Below are 23,078 nucleotides of genomic sequence, written 5' to 3'. Positions count from 1 at the left end.
GGTAATGTAGTAAACAAGAAAACAGAATAATTAAAACCATATGTAAACATCAGTCCAAAAATTACCTGCTGACCCATATATTTGAGTCCATCCAGAGAGACTTTCCACTCAATCAGTAGCTGGTAGAGGTCCTTCTTTCCACCCCAGATTCTTACTACAAAGCTGGATACAGATGTGTCAAGATGGTCAGGCATTATTCCAAAATCAAGACTCCTCCAGGTTGGATTCTATTGATTGGGGAAAACATATAAGATGACTTCTTTACAATTGGAACAATCAAGCTACAAATTATTCTAACTTTAAAAACTGAACAGTCTTCAGAATGTATTAACAAATTCCTAAGTGAAATAACGAAATATTCCAATTAACATCCAAGAAATTATGATGAAATTCATAAAAATTGTCATCAAAAACATACAAAACCTCAAGTAGCTATAATCATCAGAGAAAAAAATGCTTTCAGTTAAGTTACTTTTCCAGTTAACTAAAATTTAACCTTTGTAAATTACTAAAAATTTTTCTTGAAATACATTTACCAGAAATATTTCTAAAAATAATAGCACTAAGAAATGACAAGCAGGATGATTTCAGAAAAACCTGGACTTACATGAAATGATGCATGTTGAAGTGAACAGAATCAAGAGTTCACAGTAATAAGAATATTATTCTTATTATGACTTCACCATTTAAACAACACAAAATAATCCAGGAACTAACTCCAAAGAACTAATGAAGCACACTATCCACTTCTAGAAAAAGAACTGATATGGTTTTAATATGGATTAAAGTATGCCAATTTTCACTTTTTCCCCTTTTATTGGAGTTTTTTGGATCAAAATTATTACTATGGAAATGTTTGCATAATTAAATATGTATAGCCTACATATGATTGTTTGCCATCTCAGGGATGGAAGGGGGGAGGGAAAGAGGAGAGATAGAACTTGCAATTCAAAATTTCAAATAAAAAATATTTTAAACATTTCTCAGCACTTTATAATTTATAAAGTACTTTTCTTACAGAAACCTGTGAGGCATGTCAAATAACCATGATCAATCCATTGTTGCAGATAAGAGAGATTAAAAGGGAAAGTCACTTGCACAAGTTCATACTCTCTTGGCTCTGTCCTTTTCTCTGACTATCCCCTCCTGCCCTCCTCCACTTTGCCTACTGAGCTCCCTGATTTCCCAACTGAAACCCCACCTTCAACAGGAAGCCATCTCCAACCCCCTCTTAATTCCAGGGTTTTCTTTCTTTCAATTGTGCCCTTTTTATCCTGTATAGTTTGCATGTACATATTTGTTTGCATGTTTTCTCCCTGTTAAACTGTGTGCTATTTGAGGGAAGGGACTCTCTTTTGTCTCTTTGAATCCCCAGCACTTAACACAGTGGTCAGCATATGAAAGAGACTTAATAAATAGTTACTGAATGAATAAATTGACAGAACAAGAACTCAACCCTGGGTTTCTTGAGTCCTCATCCAATAGACTTTCTAATATTCCATGATGATTCTAACAAAATATAAACCTGACTTAATAAAGAATACTAGCCACGATTTAGTTTTTGTTATTGTTGTTAGAGTCAACATTATGAACAACTAGGATATAATGGAAAGAAAACTGGGTTTGAATATCCATTTTCATACTGTTAACCTAGCTTACTTGTCTTTTCTGAGCTCCAGTTTTCTCCTATGTAAAATGTAATTTCCAAGACTGATTCATGATCTTTACCTTTTTCATTCATAATTGCATCATTCATTATTCTCCTATTCTACAATAGTTTCATTGGCTATTGAACTATGTATATGAATATAAATAACTATTGCTAGGCTTTTTCCAGTTTATATTTCACATGTTTCATAGCAGTCAGATAATCAATTTCATCTTATTAATTTTTTCCCAATTAACAAGCAATTAAAAGAAGGAAGAAGAGATGGAGAAAAGGGAAAGGGGAGGGGCAGCTAGGTGGCGCAGTGGATAGAGCACTGGACTTGGAGTCAGGAGTACCTGAGTTCAAATCCGGCCTCAGACACTTAATAATTACCTAGCTGTGTGGCCTTGGGCAAGCCACTTAACCCCATTGCCTTGCAAAATATTAAAAAAGAAAAAAGAAAAAAAGGGAAAGGGAAAGAAGAAGAAAAAGAAGAAAGGAGGAGGAGGAGGTCTAATCTTTCATCTCTACCAAAAAAACTGTATGAGCATCATTTACATATGAATTGTGGTCATATTCAATGAGGTTATCAGAAGGAATTCTTAATCAGGTTACTAGGAAGGGACAAAAAGGCTTTTGAAAATGATATTTAGCAATGTACCACATCTACATCATCACTACAGTTGCCTGAATAATGTAAAAAATATAAGATCCTATTATGCTTAATATCTATTAATTACAAAAGAGGCAGCATAGCACACAATAAATAGAAAATTGGCTTCAGAACAAGGGACACTTGGATTTGGGTTCAACCTAGGATATATATTAGCTGTATGATCCTCATGATCTCACAAACTCCCAGTGTTCAAGGCAATTTTCTAAAACTGCAAGTTTCAGGAAAAACATTGCCTAGCACTGACAGAGAAAATGTTCAACAAGTATTGCCAAATCAGTGAAATTGTTGCCACTAAGATATAGAGATAGAAGACAGAAGCTCTAAGGCCACTGAAAAGCAAAAGAATGTGCATGCTACCTTTGGGATTTTAAAACTGCTCAGGATTTTATTACAAATATAGCAGAGTGAACAGGTTAAAAACTCCTAGAAAAGCAGTAAGTACTTTGGGTGTAGGCTAAGGAGAGAGAGAGAGAGAGAGAGAGAGAGAGAGAGAGAGGCAGCCATAAGACTTAGTCTGACTACATGGCATGGAAAAGGCCCATGGTGCTCCATGTGGCCCAAAAGAAGAAGCAGCAGCAGCAAGAAGTGGTGCTTCCTGTTAAGTATCCTTCTGTAAAAGGTTGGACATGAGGTAGTGTTGCACCTTGGACCAAATATCTTCCAATGGCAATACTGGTATTTCTGTCTCAAGATGGGCAACCCCCAAGTTCAACATGTCATTTCTTGTCACACCAGCATCTATGGCAAAGGTGAGGTGAAGTGGAAAAAGGGAAACAGGATACAAACAATAGGGGTCAGTTCACAGGAGCAAAATGCCTTTCACAATTAACAAGATTTTAACTGCACTGAAAAATTACAGAAATTTGTTTCTGATACATTCATAATTCCTTGTCCAACCTACTACAGAAAGGCATTTAACAGGAAGCATCACTGCTTCTTGCTTCTTCCTCAGCATCTTACTTCTTTCTTAGGCCACGTGGTACACCATGGGCCTCCCCCATGCCATGTACACCTTGTGTGTGTGTGTGTGTTTGTCTCTGTTTCTCTCTCTCTCTCTCTCTCTCTCTCTCTCTCTCTCTCTCTCTCTCTCTCTCTGTCACTCTGTGTGTGTGTCTCTCTCTCCCCATCTTTCTCTTTTCTTACCCCACTTCTGTCTGTCTCCTCCTTCTCTTTCTCTGTCCTCCCCATCTCTCTTTCTCATATACATTAGAGAACCTCCATTTTCTCCATATTTGGAACTCTGACTCTTCCTGGAAGAAACTCTTTGGCTGCCAAATTTCCAGTATTTAATGCAACTTCTCTTATAGCTCTCAACACACTGGGCTAGTAAGAGAAGGCTGCTCCCTACCACTTCCAGAACCTTCCTTTGTCTCCATACCTTGGGAACCCCTTTTCTTTTGAAGTTTGCTCCATCCATTTATATCTCCATAACCAAGACTGGCTTGCTATTATCCTCTGTTTCTCTAAGCAGTTCTTCTTTCTCAAGGAGTTCAGAACCTGGCCCAATGACCTCAACTACCACAGACAAGAAGAGTTCCCCCATTCTCATTCCTAGAGACCTCAGTATGCTGCTGTTTTCCAATGCATCTCAACCTTAGTTTTCATCAACCTCCTCACCTACCACAGCAGATATCTCCACTGTTTACTTTGCTGTCTTTGTTATAAATTCCTGAGCATGGGGGCCAGAGCCAAGATGGCAACATGAAGGCAGCAATTCCCAGAAACTCGCTCCCAAAAAACTCCAAAAGCCATCAAATAATGACGCAATCCGAAACCATAGAAAGACTGAGTGATACAATTTCCCACTCCAAAACAACTTAGAAGATCTCCAGGATAGGTCAGTTCCACCAGGACTGAGGTTTGGAAAGAGCCACAGTTGCAGCACTACACAACCAGGCTGGACACCTGAGTCCATGGCAGAAGGAGCAGTTTAATCATCAGTAACAGCCAGAAGGGGTGGTGAGAGAACTCTGCCACACAAGAGTGAGTGCAGAGTTCCAGCCTCAGAGCAGCCCTGCAGTGAGAACCTACAGTGGGAGTCAGCAGAACTACCCAGCACATCCAGAGCTCTCAGTCTATAGATAAGGGGGAAATCTCTCTGCTCTCCCTGGGGCAGGACCCAGCTGTTTGCCCACATTCAGATCCAGGCTGCAGTTTGGGGTTCCACAACACTACCATGGCCAACCAGGGACCATCCTCACAGCTCCAGGGCAGAGAGGAGGGCCTAAAGCCTCTCATAAGACCTTGGAGGAATTAAGATCCCTACGGATTGTCCAAAAAACCCCCAAAAGGCTTGGAAATACAGTAAATCAATCATAGGCTGAGGAAATGAGCAAACAGAAAAAGAATCTAACCATAAAAAATTAATCTGGGCCCATGGAGGCCCAAAATACAGACTCAGATGATGACAAAATCAAAGCTTTTGTATCCAAAACCTCCAAGAAAAGTAGAAAATGGGCTCAGGGTGTGGATGAGCACAAAAATGACTTTAAAAAGCAATTAAGGGAGGTAAAAGAAAAATTGGGAGGAGAAATGAGAGCAGTGCAGATAAATCATAAAAACCAAATCAGCAACTTGGTGAAAAAAATACTGAAGAAAATGATATGTTAAAAACTAGTTTAGGCCAAATGGGAAAAAAGCAAAACAAAAGGCAAATGAGGAGAAGAATGCCTTAAAAAATCAGAATTGGCCAGCTGGAAAAGGAGATAAAAAAGATCTCTGAAGAAAATAACTCCTTCAAATGCAGAATGGAACTAAAAGGAAGCAGATGACTTTGCAAGAATCCAGGAAGAAATAAAACTATACAAAAAACCCCACTAAAAATTGGAAGAAAATGTGAAATATCTCATTGGAAAAACAACTGACCTTGAAAACAGATCAGAAGAGATCATTTAAAAATGATTGGGCTACCTGAAAGTCATGACCAGGAAAAGAGCCTAGACTTGATTTTTCAAGAACTAATACAGAAAAATTGCCCTGAGATCCTAGAAGCAGAGGGTAAAATAGAAATTGAGGGAATTCACTGGTCACCTCCTGAAAGAAATCCCAAAAGAAAAACTTCCAAGAATCTTACAGCCAAACTCCAGAACACCCAAGTCAATGAGAAAATAATAAAAGCTGCCAGAAACAAACAATTCAACTATGTGGCTCTATAGTCAGGATTACACAGGATCTGGCAGCATTTACATTAAGGGCTTGTAGGGCTTGGAATATGATATTCCAGAAGGCAAAGGATCTTGGTTTATAATCAAGAATCAACTACCTAGCAAAACTGAACATCCTCTTTCAGGGGAAAACATGGACTTTCAATGAAACAGGGAACTTTCAAATTTTCTAATTGAAACAACCAGAGCTGAACAGAAAGTTTGATCTTCAAATACAGGACTCAGGGGAATTACAGAGGGGGTGGATAAGAAGCACTAACTATGAGGAACTTAATGATGTTGAACTATTTGTATTCCTGCATGGGAAGAAGATACTGATAACTCATATGAACTTTCTCATTCAAAAGAGCAGTTAGAAGGAGCATATAAAGACAAGACACAGGAAGGAGCTGAATATGATGGAATATGGTAAAAAGATGGGAGTCAATGGGTGATAAAGGAAAGTACTGTGAGGAAGAGAAAGGAGAGGGAAAAGGTTAAGCTATTTCACATAGGAGTCAAGAGGAAGCTTTTTCAATGGAGTGGAACAGGGGAAGGCAAGGGGGAATGAGTGAGCCTTCATTCTCATCAGCATTGGCTCAGAGAGGAAATAACATACCCACTTAATAGGGTGAGGAAATCTATCTTACCCTGGAGAAAAATGAGACCGAATGGATGGGATAAGGGGGAAGGGGAAATAATAGGTGATAGAAGAGAGGGAAGTTTGGAGGGAGAGGGCACTCAAATACAACATACTTCTGAACAGGGACAGGATGAAAGGAGAGAGAATGGAATAGATGAGAGTGGGGAGGAATAGAGTAGAGGGAAATACAGCTATTGAAATCAACTATGTGTTGGGCAGCTAGGTGGCACAGTGGATAGAGCACCATCCCTGGAGTCAGGAGTACCTGAGTTCAAATAGGACCTCAGACACTTAATAATTACCTAGCTGTGTGGCCTTGGGCAAGCCACTTAACCCCATTTGCCTTGCAAAAACTAAGAAAGAAAGAAAGAAAGAAAGAAAGAAAGAAAGAAAGAAAGAAAGAAAGAAAGAAAGAAAGAAAGAAAGGAAGGAAGGAAGGAAGGAAGGAAGGAAGGAAGGAAGGAAGGAAGGAAAGAAATCAACTATGTGAAAAATATTGAAGCAACTTCTCCAATGGCTATAATGGGGAAGGTAACTCATACCAGAGATAGAGTCATTGGAATCTGAACACAGACTGAAGCACATTTTTTCTCTCTAGCTATTCTTGAGGTTTCTCGTGCTTTTGGGGGAGGGAGGGGGGCTTATGATTACTCTCACAATGAAAAATTTTAAAAATAAAAAAATAAGGTAAATAATAAAAAATTTTATTTCTTAAAAAAAATAATTAATTACTTGAATAAAATCCTGAGCAGTTTTAAAATCTCAAAGGGATTTTACACAAATTCTTTTGCTTTTCAGTAGCCTTGGATCTTCTGTCTTCTATCTCTATATCTCAGTAGCAACAAAATCACAGTTGGTCCCTTGTCCTAACAACAACAAAAAAGAATTGACCCAGGAGAACAAATCACTACCTTAAAGGATCTTCTTTGAGATGTCTTATATCTACTTGCCCAATATCACTTAGGAAGCCTTGAAAGAAATAGTCCTATTCAATAACCCTTAAAATAAACATTAGGTGAAATATACAACAAAAAGAGAGGCAGGCTTGCCAAAAGCATTTGTCACTGCTTCAGGGAAAATCCAGTGCTAAAATATAGGTTGAAGATCCTAGTAGATTTTTAATCAAAAATTAATACAAGGCTATTAAATGCAAGGTAGTTACTCAAGGAAGCTGTTACAAATGTGGAGGGGCAACAGCAAAGCTTCTTGTAAAAGATGATGCTTAAACTGCTTATTGGGGAAATAAGAGAGTCAGTAAGGTGCATTCCATGTCTGGGGTCAGCCAAAGGCAAAGGCCAGAAGACAGAAGACAGAGGGTTATGTTTGACAGACAGAAAAAAGGCCAGTTTGACAGGTCTCATAAAATATGAGAAGGAAAATTATATACGAGATCAGAAGAAATATGAATGGTTTTAAAAACCAAACAAGAATTTAGATTTTCTTCTAGAGGCAACTGAAAGTCACTTGTCTTTATTGGGTGGGAGTATAGCATGGCTAAATTATCCCTTAAAGGAAAAATCACATTGTCAGCTATTTGAAGGATGGATCAGAGTGGAGAAAGACTTGCAGCAGGGAAATCACCTGGGAGGTTACTGACAAACCACTGAAATAGTTTAGGGGAGATGGAGTCTGAATATAGAGCAAAGCATACTATATTCACTTTTTAAAACTTTTGTTTTGTCTTTCTTTCTCATGTGTTTTCCCCTTACTTCTAATTCCTCTTTCACATCGTGACTAATACAGAAATATGTTAAACACAACTGTTACTTGTACAACCTGTATCAGATTGTTCACTGCCATGGGGAAGGGGAAGGGTAGTAGAAAAATGTGGAATTCAAAAAAACCTGCAAAAGGATGAATGTTGAAAACTACCCTTGCATGTAATTGGAAAAAATAAAATAAAATAAAATGGTAAAAAAAAATAGTATAGGAGAGAGATAAAAGGAACTTGGATTAAGATGATGACTATGAGTAAAGAGAAGGAAATAGATTTAAGAGATATTGTGGAGTTAGAAACAGAAAAGTTTAGCAACTGAATAGATATTTGGAGATTTGGAGAGTGACAAATCTTAGATTACAAACCTGGGAGACTAGAAGAACACTGATACCTTTAAGAGAAATAGATAAGAGAAGCAATGGTTGATTCAGGAGAAAATGAATTTTCTTTTGGTCTTTGGAATTTTATTTATCTCTGGGAAATCCAACTTGAAATATTTCATAGGCAGTTGCTGTTATGGAATAGAAGCTCAGGGAAGAGAACTAGGCTTTGTGTTTATATAGGTGTACATAAAATTTATACACAGTAACAAATTAAAGTTTCTTGTGTATAAGGACTGTCTTTTGCCTCTTTTTGTACCCCCCCATTGTTTAGTACAGTACCTGGTTCATACTAGGTACTTAATAAATATCTACTGAATTGAATAGATGGAACATCTAGAATTAAGGGATATGATATAGATGCTGAGGTCAGCAAAAATAAGAATGATTAAAAAGAAGTCACATGTGGGAAGACAATGAGGAGAAAGTATAATCACAAAATCCAAAGGGATAAGAATATTTAGGAGGAGACTGATCAACAATATCAAAAGCCACAGAAAGCGCAAGAAAAATCAAGAAAAGTCTATCAAAATTACTAATGAAGAGATCACTGGTAATTTGAGGAGAGGAATTTCAATTAAAAAATGAGATCAGAAGCTATACTGCAAAGGATTGATGGATTAAATGAGAGTAAAGGTGAAAGGAAGGAAGACTTTTAAAGAGAGAAAATGAAAGGGAGTCTTGGATCCAAATAGAAAGAAGCTGGACCATCAGCTTCTTTCCTGAGCCAGGAAGCACATGGGCAAGCACACAGCTGGGTCACTGATTACATGAGTTTTGTATCAGAGCCTTCCAGCAAAGATTGAGGCTGAGTCCTCTAGCTTAGAGTTGTGTACCAGGTAAGGGAACAGAGAACAGAGAAGAGTCTACAGCTTTCTCACTGAGACCAGAGCAAGATCACAGATCCAACACCCAACTGAATTGGGCCTGCCATTTCGCAGAGCTTCCACCTAGCTTGACAGGTTGGAGGTGAGCAGTTATGTGCTGAAGCTCCAACTAGGGCAAGCTGTGCTATCCAGACCCAAATTAGGGTGAGAAATTCAAAAATTCAGACGAGACAGAGAGCAGCCAGACCATGCCCTCCCTCCCTTATCAAGTTAGGAAATGCTAAAAATGTGCAGCTTCTAGTTGGAAATAGCCCTGAAATCTCTGAGTATATAGCACTCAGCAACCAGAGAAAGCAAGATCAGGACTGCAGGTTATCACCAAAGTCAAATCAGAACCCAATATTATTTCTGAAAAAAAATATTCAGTATAGATCTATCAAAAAAAATCCAATTCAGGAAGTGATTTGGGAAGAATAAGTAAATAAAAAAGACAAAAAAGGGTAATGAGTGTTTAATAGGGCCAAGGTTACCCAAAAATACAACTCTAGAAGAAAAATAACTTCATGACATCTACAAGGAAAAATTTTAAAAATCACCTAAATTTCCTGGAAGAAAGGAAGATTTTAAAAATTATATTATAAATGAAATTTTCACTCTAGAGGAAAAAAACTAACAAATTAAAGTTCTAAAAGAAATATCTGAAAGTAAAATTTAGAGTTTAGAACAAGAAGATTTGACTTTAAAAAAAAAACTTTATCCAATATATTACTTACTACCTTCTCAATGGGTAAGAAAGGAGAATTTGAAGTTGACAATTAAAACATTTTTTTAAAACCTATTTAAGCAACAGACTGCCTGAAAATTAGAAAGGACCAAACAAAAGTTAATAACTCTGGGACACAACAAGAAATTTTACAAAGTCAAAAGACCAAAAAATTGAAGAGAAAATGTAAGTTAGCACATAAAAATAATGTTAGGCCAAAGAGATGTAATTTAAATCATTTACTCTCGAAAAAACATGATCCAAAAATAGAAATAAAGCCTGTACACAAAATTTCAGAAAATTGTGAGTCAAAACTGCCCAGATCAATGAAACCAGAATGCAAAAAGGGGGAGTTAGAAAGAATTCACTGATTCTCTAAAAGAAATATTAAAAGGAAAAGACCGATGAATGTTATTGCCAGAATTCTGAGTTTCCAGAGAATATGAAAAACATTGCAAGACCCCAGGAAAAAAAAACAAATATGAAGAAGTCAAAAGGATTACACAAAATTTGGCAAGTGGATATAAATTGCATATTTTATCAAGGAGAGAACTTATATTATTATTAGAACTTTATTATTATTATTAGAACTTTAATATTCTAAAAGGTAAAAAATATAGGATTACAATGAAGGAGAATTTACTTAGAAAAAAATGATTTTTTGATAAAATAGATGTTTTTTCATGCATTAGTGACAAAAAAAAAAAACACCTTGATTTTTACCCATCCCCACTTATGGGATAGCTTGTCTTCCTTTTTAAATTAAACTCCTTGAGAAAGCTGTCTCCAAATGATGCCTCCACTTCCCTTTCCTCTCATTCCCTTCTTAACTCTCTGCAGTCTGTATTCTGATCTCAGTCAATTGGTTCTCTCCAAGTTACCAATGATTTCTTAATTACCAAATCTAATAAACTTTTCTCACTCAACTCTTCAATCCTTCCTGACTTCTCTGTAGCTTTTGACACTGTCAGTCTCCTCCTTGATGTTCTCTTCTCTCTAGGTTTTCATAATATTGCTTTCTTTTGGTTCTCCTCCTACCTGTCTGACTGCTTCAGTTTTCCTTTCCCCATCTAATTAACCCATTAAATATGTGAGGCATCCCCCCCAAAGATTCCATCTTAAATTCTCATTCTTCTCCTCTATATTACTGCACTTGGTAATATCAGCTAACCATCTTGAGGCATGAATCTATGAAGGCATGATTTATTTGTCCAGACCTAACCTCTTTCTTGACGTCCAGTCTTGCAACCCCCACTGTTTATTGAACATGTCAAACTCATAATCTCCTTGGTATATTAAACTCAAAATGCAGAGATCTTAACTTATAATCCCCTCTTCTTAACTTCTCTATTACAGTCCAGAGTACCACTATCCTCCTAGTCACCCAGGTTCACAACCTCAATGTTATCTTGAACTCTTCACTCTCTCACTCCATTATATCCAATTTATTGACAAGTCCTATACATTCTACTTTTATTGCAACTCTCAAAGAGTCCTCCTTTTCCTCTTTAATACTTCACTTCCTGGTACATACCTCAAAAATCTCTTTCTACTCCAATACAATCCTCCACACAGATATCAAATTGATATTCCTAACATGTAAGTCTAACCCTATCATTACACTATTCAATAAACTCCAGTGGTAACCTATTAACTCCAGGCTGCTTTTCAGTCTTCTTACACCTTACATCTCCCATCTATACAGTGATCCTATGACACACTACCTTGCTGCTAATACTTAAACAAGATACTCTATCTTTAGTTTCATGAATTTTCTCTGGCTATCCCTGAAATCTGAAAAGCCCTCATTCCTTATTTCTGCCATCTGGCTTGCCTGAAGTCAGATTTCTGCAAGAAGACTTCTGAATCCTTCTTAATGCTGAAGCCTTCTCTTTGCTAATTAATTGATCCTGTAATAAATATTTTGTATGTGCATGACTATTTCCATCTCTCTCCTCCATTAGACTGTAAATTTCTTGAGATCGAGGACTATCTTTTGTCTTTGCATTACATACACATAGAACAGTACCTAACACATAGTAGGCATTAAAACACCCTAGTTCACTGACTAGTTCAATAAAGTTTAATTTTGAAATACAAACTCAAGAATTAAAAGAAAGATAAACCGGTAAATAGATTTAAGCAATTAAGGGTGACTATAATTCTAATAGAGAAAGATAAACATATGTGACCTCAAGGGCACAAATAGCATGGTCCAAAGAACCATGACATTAAAAAAGACATGGGAGTCTGGCAGGAGTATTAGCATGCTCTAATGAACTTACAGGAAAAATGAGGGGGGAAAAATCCATTAGGGAAGAAACAGTAAGGAAGGGATAGGGAGTTTCAATACCACAACAGGGATATTAAAAAAAAAAACTATTCAAAGGCTAGGAAGAAGGACATCACCTGAAACAGAGAGAAGCAGAAACAGAGACAGAGAGGGGATCAGGGAAGGAAGGCCAACTGCATAAAGCACTAACCACTAGTGCTGAACACATTTCTTTCTTCATCTTCTCCTTTCTAAAATGGAGCAAAAGAAAGGAACAAACAAGAACAAAGTTTTTAGAAATATGTAATTAATAGTAGTGACTATGAATCAGATGAATTCATCTATAAAATGGAAGAAGCTAGCAGAAAGCTAGAATAACAACAGAGATATATTTGTGCATTCTGAAATGAAACTTCATGTACGAGCTGCCAAAAAGTCCTGGGACAAATATTGCACTTATACTTAATCTTTCAATTTTACGGCTTTGGTGGATATGAAAGTGTTTTGTATATTTTCTTTTTTAATGAGATTCTTTACAGCTATTGACTGCCAATATATTGAGGTAGTTTCGGGTTGTATCACATCCTATGTGGCAACTACTGCAGCATTTGTGTGAGTAAACTGCATTTTTTTTCATACTGATGTTAGCACTGTTGAAAAAAAGTTCTATGGGGTACTAGTGCAGAACATCTGCGGGATGCTCCTGTTGTGACAATCTCTGACTCTTACAAAGAACAATGAATCCGAAAAAACAGTTGAGCTGAACATGATATGCATATCATGCCTCCACTAAGCATGCTATTATAAATTGGATATAATCTTGGGAAGAGACTGAAATAATTGATTCCATTTATACTGTTCAGACTATTAAGAGTTTATATCATACCGAGGTAAATGGAACTTGAGATAATGAGAATTAAAAGAAGGGATTAAAGGTTGATAGAAATAACTAGCTGGTATATATCCCAGGAAAACCTAGATAAGGTAAGAATAAGAAGGACCACAATTTTTCTGTGCCATATTGTAAGCAAGCATCAATTAAGGATAAGATTTTTCAGTATTCCTGGAGGAGTCAAAGGTGAAACTGTTCTTGCCACAAGGACTAGAATTTCTTAAGCTTTGGACTGGGCTGCTTATTGCTGAGCAGTTGGGAGAGACAGATGATGAGATGGGAATAAGTAATATAAGAAGATTATATAAAGTTCAAATTTTTTTGCACAAAAACAATGCAGTTAAAATTAGAAACAAGTAAGCAGGAAAAAACATTCTCCTAGACAAGTTTCTGTCTAAAATACAGTAAGCATTTAATAAATGATGTTCAATGACTACTGACCACATAGAACCCTTAAAAGGTCATATATACAACTATTACATATATAATAGGAGGTCTCCAAGGCACTGTCCCAAGGATTCTATGTTTGAAATTCTGTTATTTAATCTTTACTATCAATGATTTGGACAAAAAGCATAGACGACAAGCTCATCCAGTTTACAAATAACACATAGGAGAAATAACTAACATATTAGATAACAAAGTTAATATCTTGATAGGCTGTAGAATTGAATATATTTATTTTTTTTAGGTTTTTTTTTTTTGCAAGGCAAATGTGGTTAAGGCCACACAGCTAGGTAATTATTAAGTGTCTGAGACCGGATTTGAACCCAGGTACCCCTGACTCCAGGGCCAGTGCTTTATCCACTGAGCCACCTAGATGCCCTGATTGAATATATTTAAATGAAACACAGTAAAGGCTAAATGTAAAACTTTACATATGAATGCAAAAAAAATCACCATTATGAGTTATAGAGTAAGAGAAACATAGTGAGATAGGTTTTGGCTGAGGGAAAAAACTGGATGTTTTCGTGAAGTGTAAACTCAATGAAAAAGAAATGTAATAGTCCAAAAAGCTAAATTGCATTGAAAAAAAACATAGCCTTCAGGAATATGCTGGTGACAATCCCTCTTTACTCTTATCATACTATAACCTAATATACATCCTATTAAATTCTAGGCAGCATAACTGCTGGAATTGATTGATTACCTGATGAGTATGCAGAAGGAGGGCAACCAGAATGGTTAAGAATCTTGAGTCCATGTCATATGAGGACAGGTTTAAGGAACTGGGAATATATTTAACTTAGGAGCAGGAGGGAAGGGAGAAAAGGAAGGAGGAATGGACAGAAGTAAGGGACCAGGATAGATAGATAAAAGAGAGATGAGACTTTTTTTTTTAGTAAAAGAAATCTCTTTTTGGTCAAAGAGATTAGCTGGTTTTTTTTTTTTTTTTTTTTTTGCCCTCAAGGGCCAGACTCTGAAAATCAGCTGACATTGCAAAGGTCAAGAAAAAACTTCCAAAAAGTCCAAAAGCAGAATGGATACATTAAGAGGTGTAGGTTCCCCTTCTTTGGAGGTCTTCAGACAGAGACTGAATAATCAAGCATTTTATAGCAGGTTTTCCCCTTTGGATACACAGTTGAACCTTGATTTATGAGTAACCTGCTTTATATATACTTCACTGGATGAGGAAAAATGGCAGGTGACTTTAATGCTAGAGTGAGCTCAGATTACCAGACATGGCAGAGAGTCCTTGGCAAGAAAGGAGTTGGAAACAGCAACGTTACCTTCTACTGAAGACGTGTGTGCATTTCATGACCTCCTCATCACAAACATTGTCTTTTCCTTTACCTAAATGCAGTAAAACTTCCTGGATGCACCTCATAGCAAACACTGTCAATCTATTAGACTATATGATGATTGTAAGGAGAAGAGACAGACAAGATGTGAGAGTGACAAAAACAATGTGTGGTGCAGAGGGTTGGATTGATCAGAGTCATCCTCTTTAAGCTAAATATTCATTTTCAATCAAAGCAGAGGCCCCAAGGCAAAATGAATACCAGAAGAATTAATGTCAAGAGATTAGAGTGTCTCTCTGAACAGTAACAGTTTGTGGCTAACTTGGAGGGAAAATTGAACCAACACACCTAAGGCAACAGTGGAACAGAAAAGGAGAGGGCAGCTTTCAGAGATCTGGTGTACATCACTGCATTTGCTCATCTGGGCCAGAACACTCACAAACACCAAGACTGGTTTGATGAAAAAGAAGTTGCTAAACAAAAAAATGACAACTCCACTGAGTTTACCAGCAGGATAGTTTATCCATTTCTAAGAAGGCAGCATTTAATTCCATCAAAAATAAAGTACAAGCTAAGCTTAGAGAGATGCAGGACTCTTGGCCCAGTAAGAAGGAAGATGAAATTCAGTTTTTTGCAAACAGTAACAAAACAAAATGTTTTTATGATGCCCTGAAGGTTATTTATGGGCCAAAGACATATGTTGTACCTCAACTACTCAGTGCTGATGAATCCACATTGCTTAATGATATGGACATGTTCCTGAATACTTCCATAGTGTTCTTAACAGACCATCATCAATCAATGCAGAAGCCACTGTTCTCAAGCTGAAGTCAATCAGTCCTTAGCTGAAGTTCCAATTGAAGAAGAGGTTTTGATGCCATTAAGCTCCTTTCAAGTGATGAAGTGCCTAGTGCAGATTCTTTTCCAGCTGAAGTCAACAAGGTGAGTGGTCCAATACTCATCCAAAAACTTACTGAAATTTTCCAGGCTATATGGCATGAAGCTGTTATCCCCCAAGAATTCAAGGATGCCTCCATCATACATCTCTATAAAGCTAAAAGAAATAGATTGCTCTGTGACAATCACAGGGATATTTCTCTTTTAGTCACTGCTGGTGAGATCCTTGCCACAGTCCTTCTCAATAGGCTGATCCTTTACCTGGAAATTGGTCACCTTCCTGAGAGTCACTGTAGCTTCAGAAAGGGTAGAGGAACAGTTTGCTGCCTGACAAGTCCAGAAAAAAATTTCAGGAACAGAACAGTATATAACATTTGCAGATCTGACCAAGGCCTTTGATACCATCAGTCATGAGGATTTATGGAAAATTATGTCAAAATGTGGTTGCCCAGAGAAGTTCATCAGTATTGTACGTCAGTTCCATGACAGTATGCTTACCCGGGTTCTGGATAGTGGATGATGCTCTTGAGATTTCCCAGTAACCAATGTAGTAAAATAAGGATGTATCCTTGCTCCCATAGTTTTCAGCATGATGTTTTCAGTCATGTTATCAAACACTTTCACTAAGGATAAACATGGCCTCAAGGTAAGCTGCCACACTGATAGCAAATTCTTCAACTTGAAAAGGCTACAAGCCAAGACCAAAGTAGACAGAGTGTTGGTACATGATCCTCTGTTTACAAAGCTTCCTCTGAAGCTGAGATGCAATGAAGTATGGATAGATTCTCAGCTGTTTGTGCTCATATTGGCCTAACAATTAACACCATGAAAACTCAGGTGCTTCTTAAGCCATGTGAAATCATGGATTACAACAAAAACTGTGGACAAGTTCACTTGACAAGGAGGTTGACACTCGCATTGCCAGAGCTAGCTCAGTATTTGGGAGGTTCCAAATGAAAATATGGGAGAAAAGAGGTATTTCAACTGACTATCAAACTGAAGGTCTATAGAGCTGATGTGCTGACCTTACTGCTATCTGCCTGTGAATCCTGGGACATGTCAGGAAACTGAATCACTTCCATTCAAATTGTGTTAGGAAGATTCTGAAGATCACCTGGCAGGAGAAAATACCAGACACTGAAGTCCTTTCTTGAGCTAAACTGTCTAGTATTCCGACATTACTACAGAGAGTGCTATGGGCTGGACAAGTTGTTAGATGCTAGACATAAGCTTGCCAAAAAAAAAAATTATTTTATGAAGAACTCACACAGGGCAAAAATTGATACTGGGACATAACTAGAATTGATGGTATAGCATGGGAGACACTGGCACAGGACCACTTAGCATGGCATGCCCTCATCAGTGAAGGTGCTGCACTCTATGCAGAAGGTAGAATTGAAGCAGTTCAAAGGAAATGTGACATCTGTAAATTCAGAGTACCCATCCCAGCTGTTCACATGGACTATTTGTGCCCAGCCTGTGGCAGAGCATTCTGAGCTTATATTGGTCTGATCAGACACAGCTGGACACATGGTAATTTGTCTCAAACACAATGATGTCATTTTGGTCTTTGATGACAAAGAACAAGAACCAACCAAAAGCAAAGACCATCTCCCTTACTTATATGTGTATTCTTAACACTCAACACAGAACCTGATGCAACTCTTTTTAAATGATCTATCTAAAAAGAGTCCTTAAATGGACTACTTGTCTGTTATTTACAGGCCATACTAGCAAAATTAGGAAGGATTCATTTCCAGAATACTGGCCACCAGTTAATGATTTTTTTCCCCTGCTAAAGCAATTCATAAATATTGTCTAATAAGATCCACTAAGGGAAAGAGTGTCCACCCTGATGAGATCATGTAGCCTTGCAATACACATAAGCTATGGAATCTAAGTGTACTTTAAGCCTACATAAAGTCTGAAAACCACTACCTTAACAGGATAATAATAACCCTAATTTTACTGCATCTGTCACCCTACATTTTAAAGCATACAATAAATGTTTAAAGTTCAGAATTACAGAATTACTAACATCATTAGTTCACCACTGCAACATCTAAGACAAACAAGTTCTAACTTGCCATGCTTTACAATTTATAAACAGCTAAAAGGATTCATAACCCTGCTCTGACTAAGGCAGTTTCAGAACACTATGACTCTTTTTTTTTCTCCCCCCAAATCTCAGCATTGCTACTTACTAGTGAGTGACTGGGATAAGCCACTTAATATCTTTCTTGGCTTCTGTTTTCCCATCTGTAAAATGAAAAGGTCATACTAAATAACTTCTAAAATTCTTTCCAGTTCTAAATCCTGTAACTGCTAAACCTTTACAACCACCACTACTTCCTTGTCTCATCCTACTACTACTGTACAATCACTTCAATGAATTCTCCTATGGAAGGATTCCCAAGCTCTTCATAATTATGATTAATCTCCCAGTTCCAATGTCTTTCCTAAAACGCAGTGCCCAGAGTTGAACAAATCACATAACTTTCCCAAACCTGGGCACTCACTCCCTATATCATCAAAAACCATGTCAGCTTCTTCTGTCTGCCATAAGACAGGTTGAGACCTCTATCCTGCAAAGTGCTAAAAACCACAGATCTTTTTCAGATCTGTGCTAACCTGGGGATGGGGAGAGTAAGGAGGGAAAAGAAGTCTGCCTCCACAGAGCTTACAACCTAACAGGGAGAAAAACACAAAAAGAAGCTTAAAAGTGGGGTATTGGGGGGGGGGGGACAGAACCCATAGGGAGCATGATAATGGTAGAATTAAGTCCAAGTAGTGAAGGTGATGGGAAATTGAGTTGACTGAGCTTCTGATACTTCTTTTCTTTAAATTCATTCCACTAATCAAAGGAACAGAGGCTACTGGGACTGTTGATGGGATTTGAGGGCCAAAACTGATGAAATTACCAAGAAGATGAGTTTCCTAGTGATGAGGTGGGTTTTTTTAAAAGGGGGTGTTAAGGAGGGGACACCAAGGAAGACAGAGATAGATTCTAACTCAAGCAGTGCTGAGGTATGAGAATGCACTAGAATTCAAGTGGAGGTTCTAGTAAGAAAAGTGAATGCTCCCATGCATCTGGACAGTCTAGGTCAGGTGAACACATTTCTTTGGGTCACCAGAGTGACAGGCAAAGGGGTGGGAGGTAGGGGGGAGGTCAAAAGAGAGCAAAAAGAACACTGGCTCTAGAGGCAGAGGGCTTTGAGTTCAAGTCCCTGCTCTGCCTCATGGGCAAATCCCCGGCATTTTGAAGACTCAATATCCTTAGCTTTAAAATGGAGGTGGGGGGGTTCTATGAAATCATTATTAAAGACCCTTTCAGTTCTAGGTCAATGATCCTAAGACCTAAGGGAAGAAAGAGTAATCCAAAGGACAATAACACATGTACACTATCACTGACCATTAAAAGCTTTGGGCAAGCCACAAAATCTAATTTTCTTACCTGTAAAAAGAAATTATCAGTACTAGTTGATGATATCATAATATGTATACTGTCACCTTCTTGAGGACAAGATCCTTGGTTTAGCTGTCTCTTTAGCCTCCACAGCCTAACGTAGTACATTGTCTACATTATAAGCACTTAATAAATGTCTAAAAGATAAATGTGTGAAGAGAGCACCAGTCAAAAGACTCATCCCTAAATCTCTTCTCTATGACTGCTCTTTATATGACTCTGGGCAATTCAATCAACTCATCTATCTATTTCTTCCTCTGAAAAATGAGGCACTTGGACTGACTAGTAGTTAGATTTTAAATCCTCTTCTAGCTTTAAATTCTATAAATGAATTAATACATAGTACTACAGCTCCCTGAGCAAATCTGCCTTTTAGAAAATGATGCAAGTGGATCTCCAGATTTCACTATAATCATAAATGCCTCTCCCTTCAATTACCCACTACCCAGCCTGAAGTTTAAGGAAAACCCCTCAAGCAAAAGTGAATGCATTCAACAATATCATATACCCTTAAGCACAATCAGCAATCACAATCAGATTCACAATCTTTTTTAAAGACCTGTAATCAATTTTCAGAAAGGCATCTTGGAACCTGTGAAAGCAACATTTCTACAAGTTTAAAATAAAACATAATATTACATACTTTCTGCCAATGCAAAAAAAAATACACTTAGAACCACTCCATTCCTAAAGAAAATCAGTAGACCAGGAAGCAGGAACACTAAGTTAAAGTCACAGGATTTAGAGCTCTTTGTGTATATTTTAAACACTTCATTTTAGTTATGAAGAAACTGAAAAGCTGAAGTTAAATGACCTGCCCAAAGTAACAAAGGTAGTGAAAAACGAGATTCAAAACCAGGCAGCTGCTGATTCCAAATATCAATTTTATATGCATTTATTAAGAACCTGAAATGTACCAAGCCCTAGCCTAGGGAATGGGGGTGCAAAATCAAAGCATAGGGGAAAAGTCACTGGACTAGACCTTCAAGATACTGATTCCACTCCAGTGAGCTCCCAACCTGATTCTTTTCCCCTGAACCTTGCTGCCTCATTTCATGTGTGTTTCCAATATATTATCAATGAGCTTTTCTCTACCTTCTAAGTACAAAGATTTTTCCTCTTAAAAAACACAAATGAAGGCTGCCAGCAATGTCTGCCTTGTTTAGCAGTTACAGCTCATCACACACTTGCCCATGAATCTGTGCTTTTAACTTACAACATGTATGTGAGTGCATAAATAAAAACAGTTCTTTCATATCTAATCCAAAATTAGACCATTCACTATCTTGCTCACTATGGGAGTTATTCACTTACTAACTGACAACAGAAGAAAGTATAGTTTTGAAAAATTCAAATCTAACTTCCTAAAGTCACTAGGTGGCATAATAAATGGAATATATTGGACTTGAAATCAGGAAGACATGAGTTCAAATTCTGATTAAACATTTATCAGGTGTGGTTTTTTTTTTTAACCTTGGGCAAGTCACTTAAACTCTCAGACTTAGTTTCCTCATCTGTAAAAATGAGATTATAATCTCCCTCAAAGGATTTAGAGAGGATCAAATTAGATAATCTATCTAAAATGCTTGGAAAACACTATGTAAATATATTAGCCATTATTAACATTACTCCTAAAGGTGTTTTTTTTTTTGGGGGGGGAGTATTTTTGCAAGGCGATGGGGTTAAGTAGCTTGCCCAAGGTCACTCAGCTAAGTAAGTATTAAGTGTCTGAGGCTGAATTTGAACTCAGGTCCTCCTGAATCCAGGGCCGGTGCTCTATCCACTGCACCACCTAGCTGTCCCCTGCAAAGGTGCTTTTAAATATTGGTCACAGTCTAACCATGGAGAGACACTGAAATATATTGGAAATATGAAATATCATTGAACTTTATATTCACAAGATGAACATTCCTAAAACATTAGGTCTGGGTGGGAATCTCTGAGATTTCTAGCTGTTTGCCACCACAAAGTGAGCTGCTATATACATCCTATTCACATTCAAAAGTATAATTAATATTTGTGAATTTCCCTCCATCTTTTAATTTTCTATATTTTCTTTCTTACTTTCCACCATACCACCTTAGAGCAGTGGCTCTTAACTGGGTTCTACAAACTCATATTAAAAGTATTTTGATAATAATAATTTAATATAATTATCTTCCTTTGTAATCCAATGTATTTAATTTACTCATTTAAAAATCATATTCTGAAAAGATATTGATAGCCTTAAGGAAACTGACAACCAAAAGAATCCATGACACAAAAGAAGACCTCTAATGCAAGAGCAGAGTGAAATGTGGTCAGAAAAAAAAAAGTGTGAATACTAAAGTCTTAAATTCCAAGCTAAGAAGCTTATTTTATATGAGTAGAGGAAATGGATAGTATTTTCTCTATTTTACAACTAAGGATCCTTACCCTCAGAAGAAAGACATATTTTGCCTAAGTTTACAAAGCTAGTAAATAATATTTTTAGGACTAGATATTTCTTGACCCTCCTCTCTTCTTGTCTGTAAGAGGCCTATGAATGTGGAATAATGCTTACACTGCCAGATGCTATTACTACGTCAGGTGTTTTTCATCAACAGTTTTTCTTTGTCATGAAAAGTCTCATTGGAGGTGAAGAATGAAAATAAACTTAATCTTATCTATCTTTCTATATATTTATCAACTCACTGGAGGCAAAGGGTGAGAATAAACACTATATATGTGATGATGATGTTTGTCCTTCATTCTCAAAGAAGACCAGAACATTAGGGAGGCGATGCCATGACAAGCACATGAACTAGAGGGGATGATGTGCTAAGTTACCAGCCTCACTTTCTCCTCTGAAGTCATCTATGTCCAGTGACCAGATATGAATCAGGATGAGTGGAGATGGCCCTGGATGCAAGGCAATCAGGGTTCAAGTGACTTGCCCAAGGTCACACAGCTAGTATGTGTCTGAGGCTGGATTTGTACTCCCATCCTCCTGACTCCAAGGCCAGTGCTCTATCCACTGCTCCACTTAGCTGCCATTTGTATGTATGTATTTCCAAATTTATGGAAATGATCGATATATATGTATGTATGGGCTAGATATGTTTGGAAATGACTGATATAAAATAAAATTTCTAAAGGGCACTTCCTCATTTTTAGCCTCAAAAATATCTGGCCTGCCTATCTCAAAGAGCTAGTCCAACAAAAGTACTTTGCAAATGGTTAAGATGCTATAAGAATGAGCAATTATTCAACTTATAGCTCTAATTTGTGATAATTAAAATCTACATACAGACTACAAAATGAAAAATCCCCAGAGCTAGAGCTACCTAATTCTCTTACCATTTTACAAAGAAATATTTGATCCTCTTACCTGACTTTAAAGTCAGACTTGAACTTTATCAGCACAATCAAGACATAGACTATTCACATATTGTATCAGCTCTGAATTTCTGAAATTTTAGTACTGTTTTTAACCTTTTCCCAACATTTGGTCATTGGGAAAAATGATTGTAGAGAATTTATCTATTATTTGAAAATAGGTAGCACCAACAAAAATGTTACTTCAGATTGCCCCACATTAATACAGCCCGTATCTAATGTTATATGTCTACACCTGAATCTAAAACTTAAATTTTCTCTTCAAATTTTCTTACAGCACTTTGCCTGGGTCTTCTTTGCCATCAAATATGGTACTTTTTTCAACCTCCTTACAAGTTCCCTGAAAACAGAAACAAGGTCATTTTTCACCTTTGTATCCACTACTATAAAGCACAACTTAAGACACCACAGCAAAAGTTTAATAAACATCTGCTGAATTACTTCTTGGTAAAGTCAACAGGAGTACTGCTAATGGTCACATTAAAAAAACTATAGGTACCACTGGATCAGGAGACAAAAAATCTGGATGTTAATCCCAGTTCTTCCACTAAACAGTTACATTGCCTTGGATAGATTTCAAACTTCTTTTAAGACATCAATTAACTTATCTTATAAAATGAGTTCTTTATCTTATAAAATGAGGTCCTTCCCCTTC

At 37.2% G+C, this 23,078-nt stretch overlaps 1 protein-coding gene across 3 annotated transcripts in view; it reads right to left on the bottom strand.

Annotated features, from left to right (window-relative positions):
* Positions 1–23,078, bottom strand: part of UVRAG (UV radiation resistance associated) — a 383,712-nt gene that overhangs the window by 287,292 nt on the left and 73,342 nt on the right. For 2 of the 3 annotated variants that reach the window (XM_074216910.1, XM_074216911.1), the window contains exon 4: positions 66–227. In XM_074216910.1, coding sequence (XP_074073011.1) covers positions 66–227 — 162 coding nt within the window. Of the gene's footprint in view, positions 1–65; positions 228–22,698; positions 22,747–23,078 lie in introns of those variants that run through there. The other variant, XM_074216912.1, reaches the window with a different exon arrangement.

This window comes from Macrotis lagotis, chromosome 1 (assembly GCF_037893015.1).
Source record: "Macrotis lagotis isolate mMagLag1 chromosome 1, bilby.v1.9.chrom.fasta, whole genome shotgun sequence".
NCBI classification, from domain to species: domain Eukaryota; kingdom Metazoa; phylum Chordata; class Mammalia; order Peramelemorphia; family Peramelidae; genus Macrotis; species Macrotis lagotis.
The sequence above is the reverse complement of the archived record's forward strand: the minus strand, read 5'-3'. Positions and strand labels throughout refer to the sequence as shown.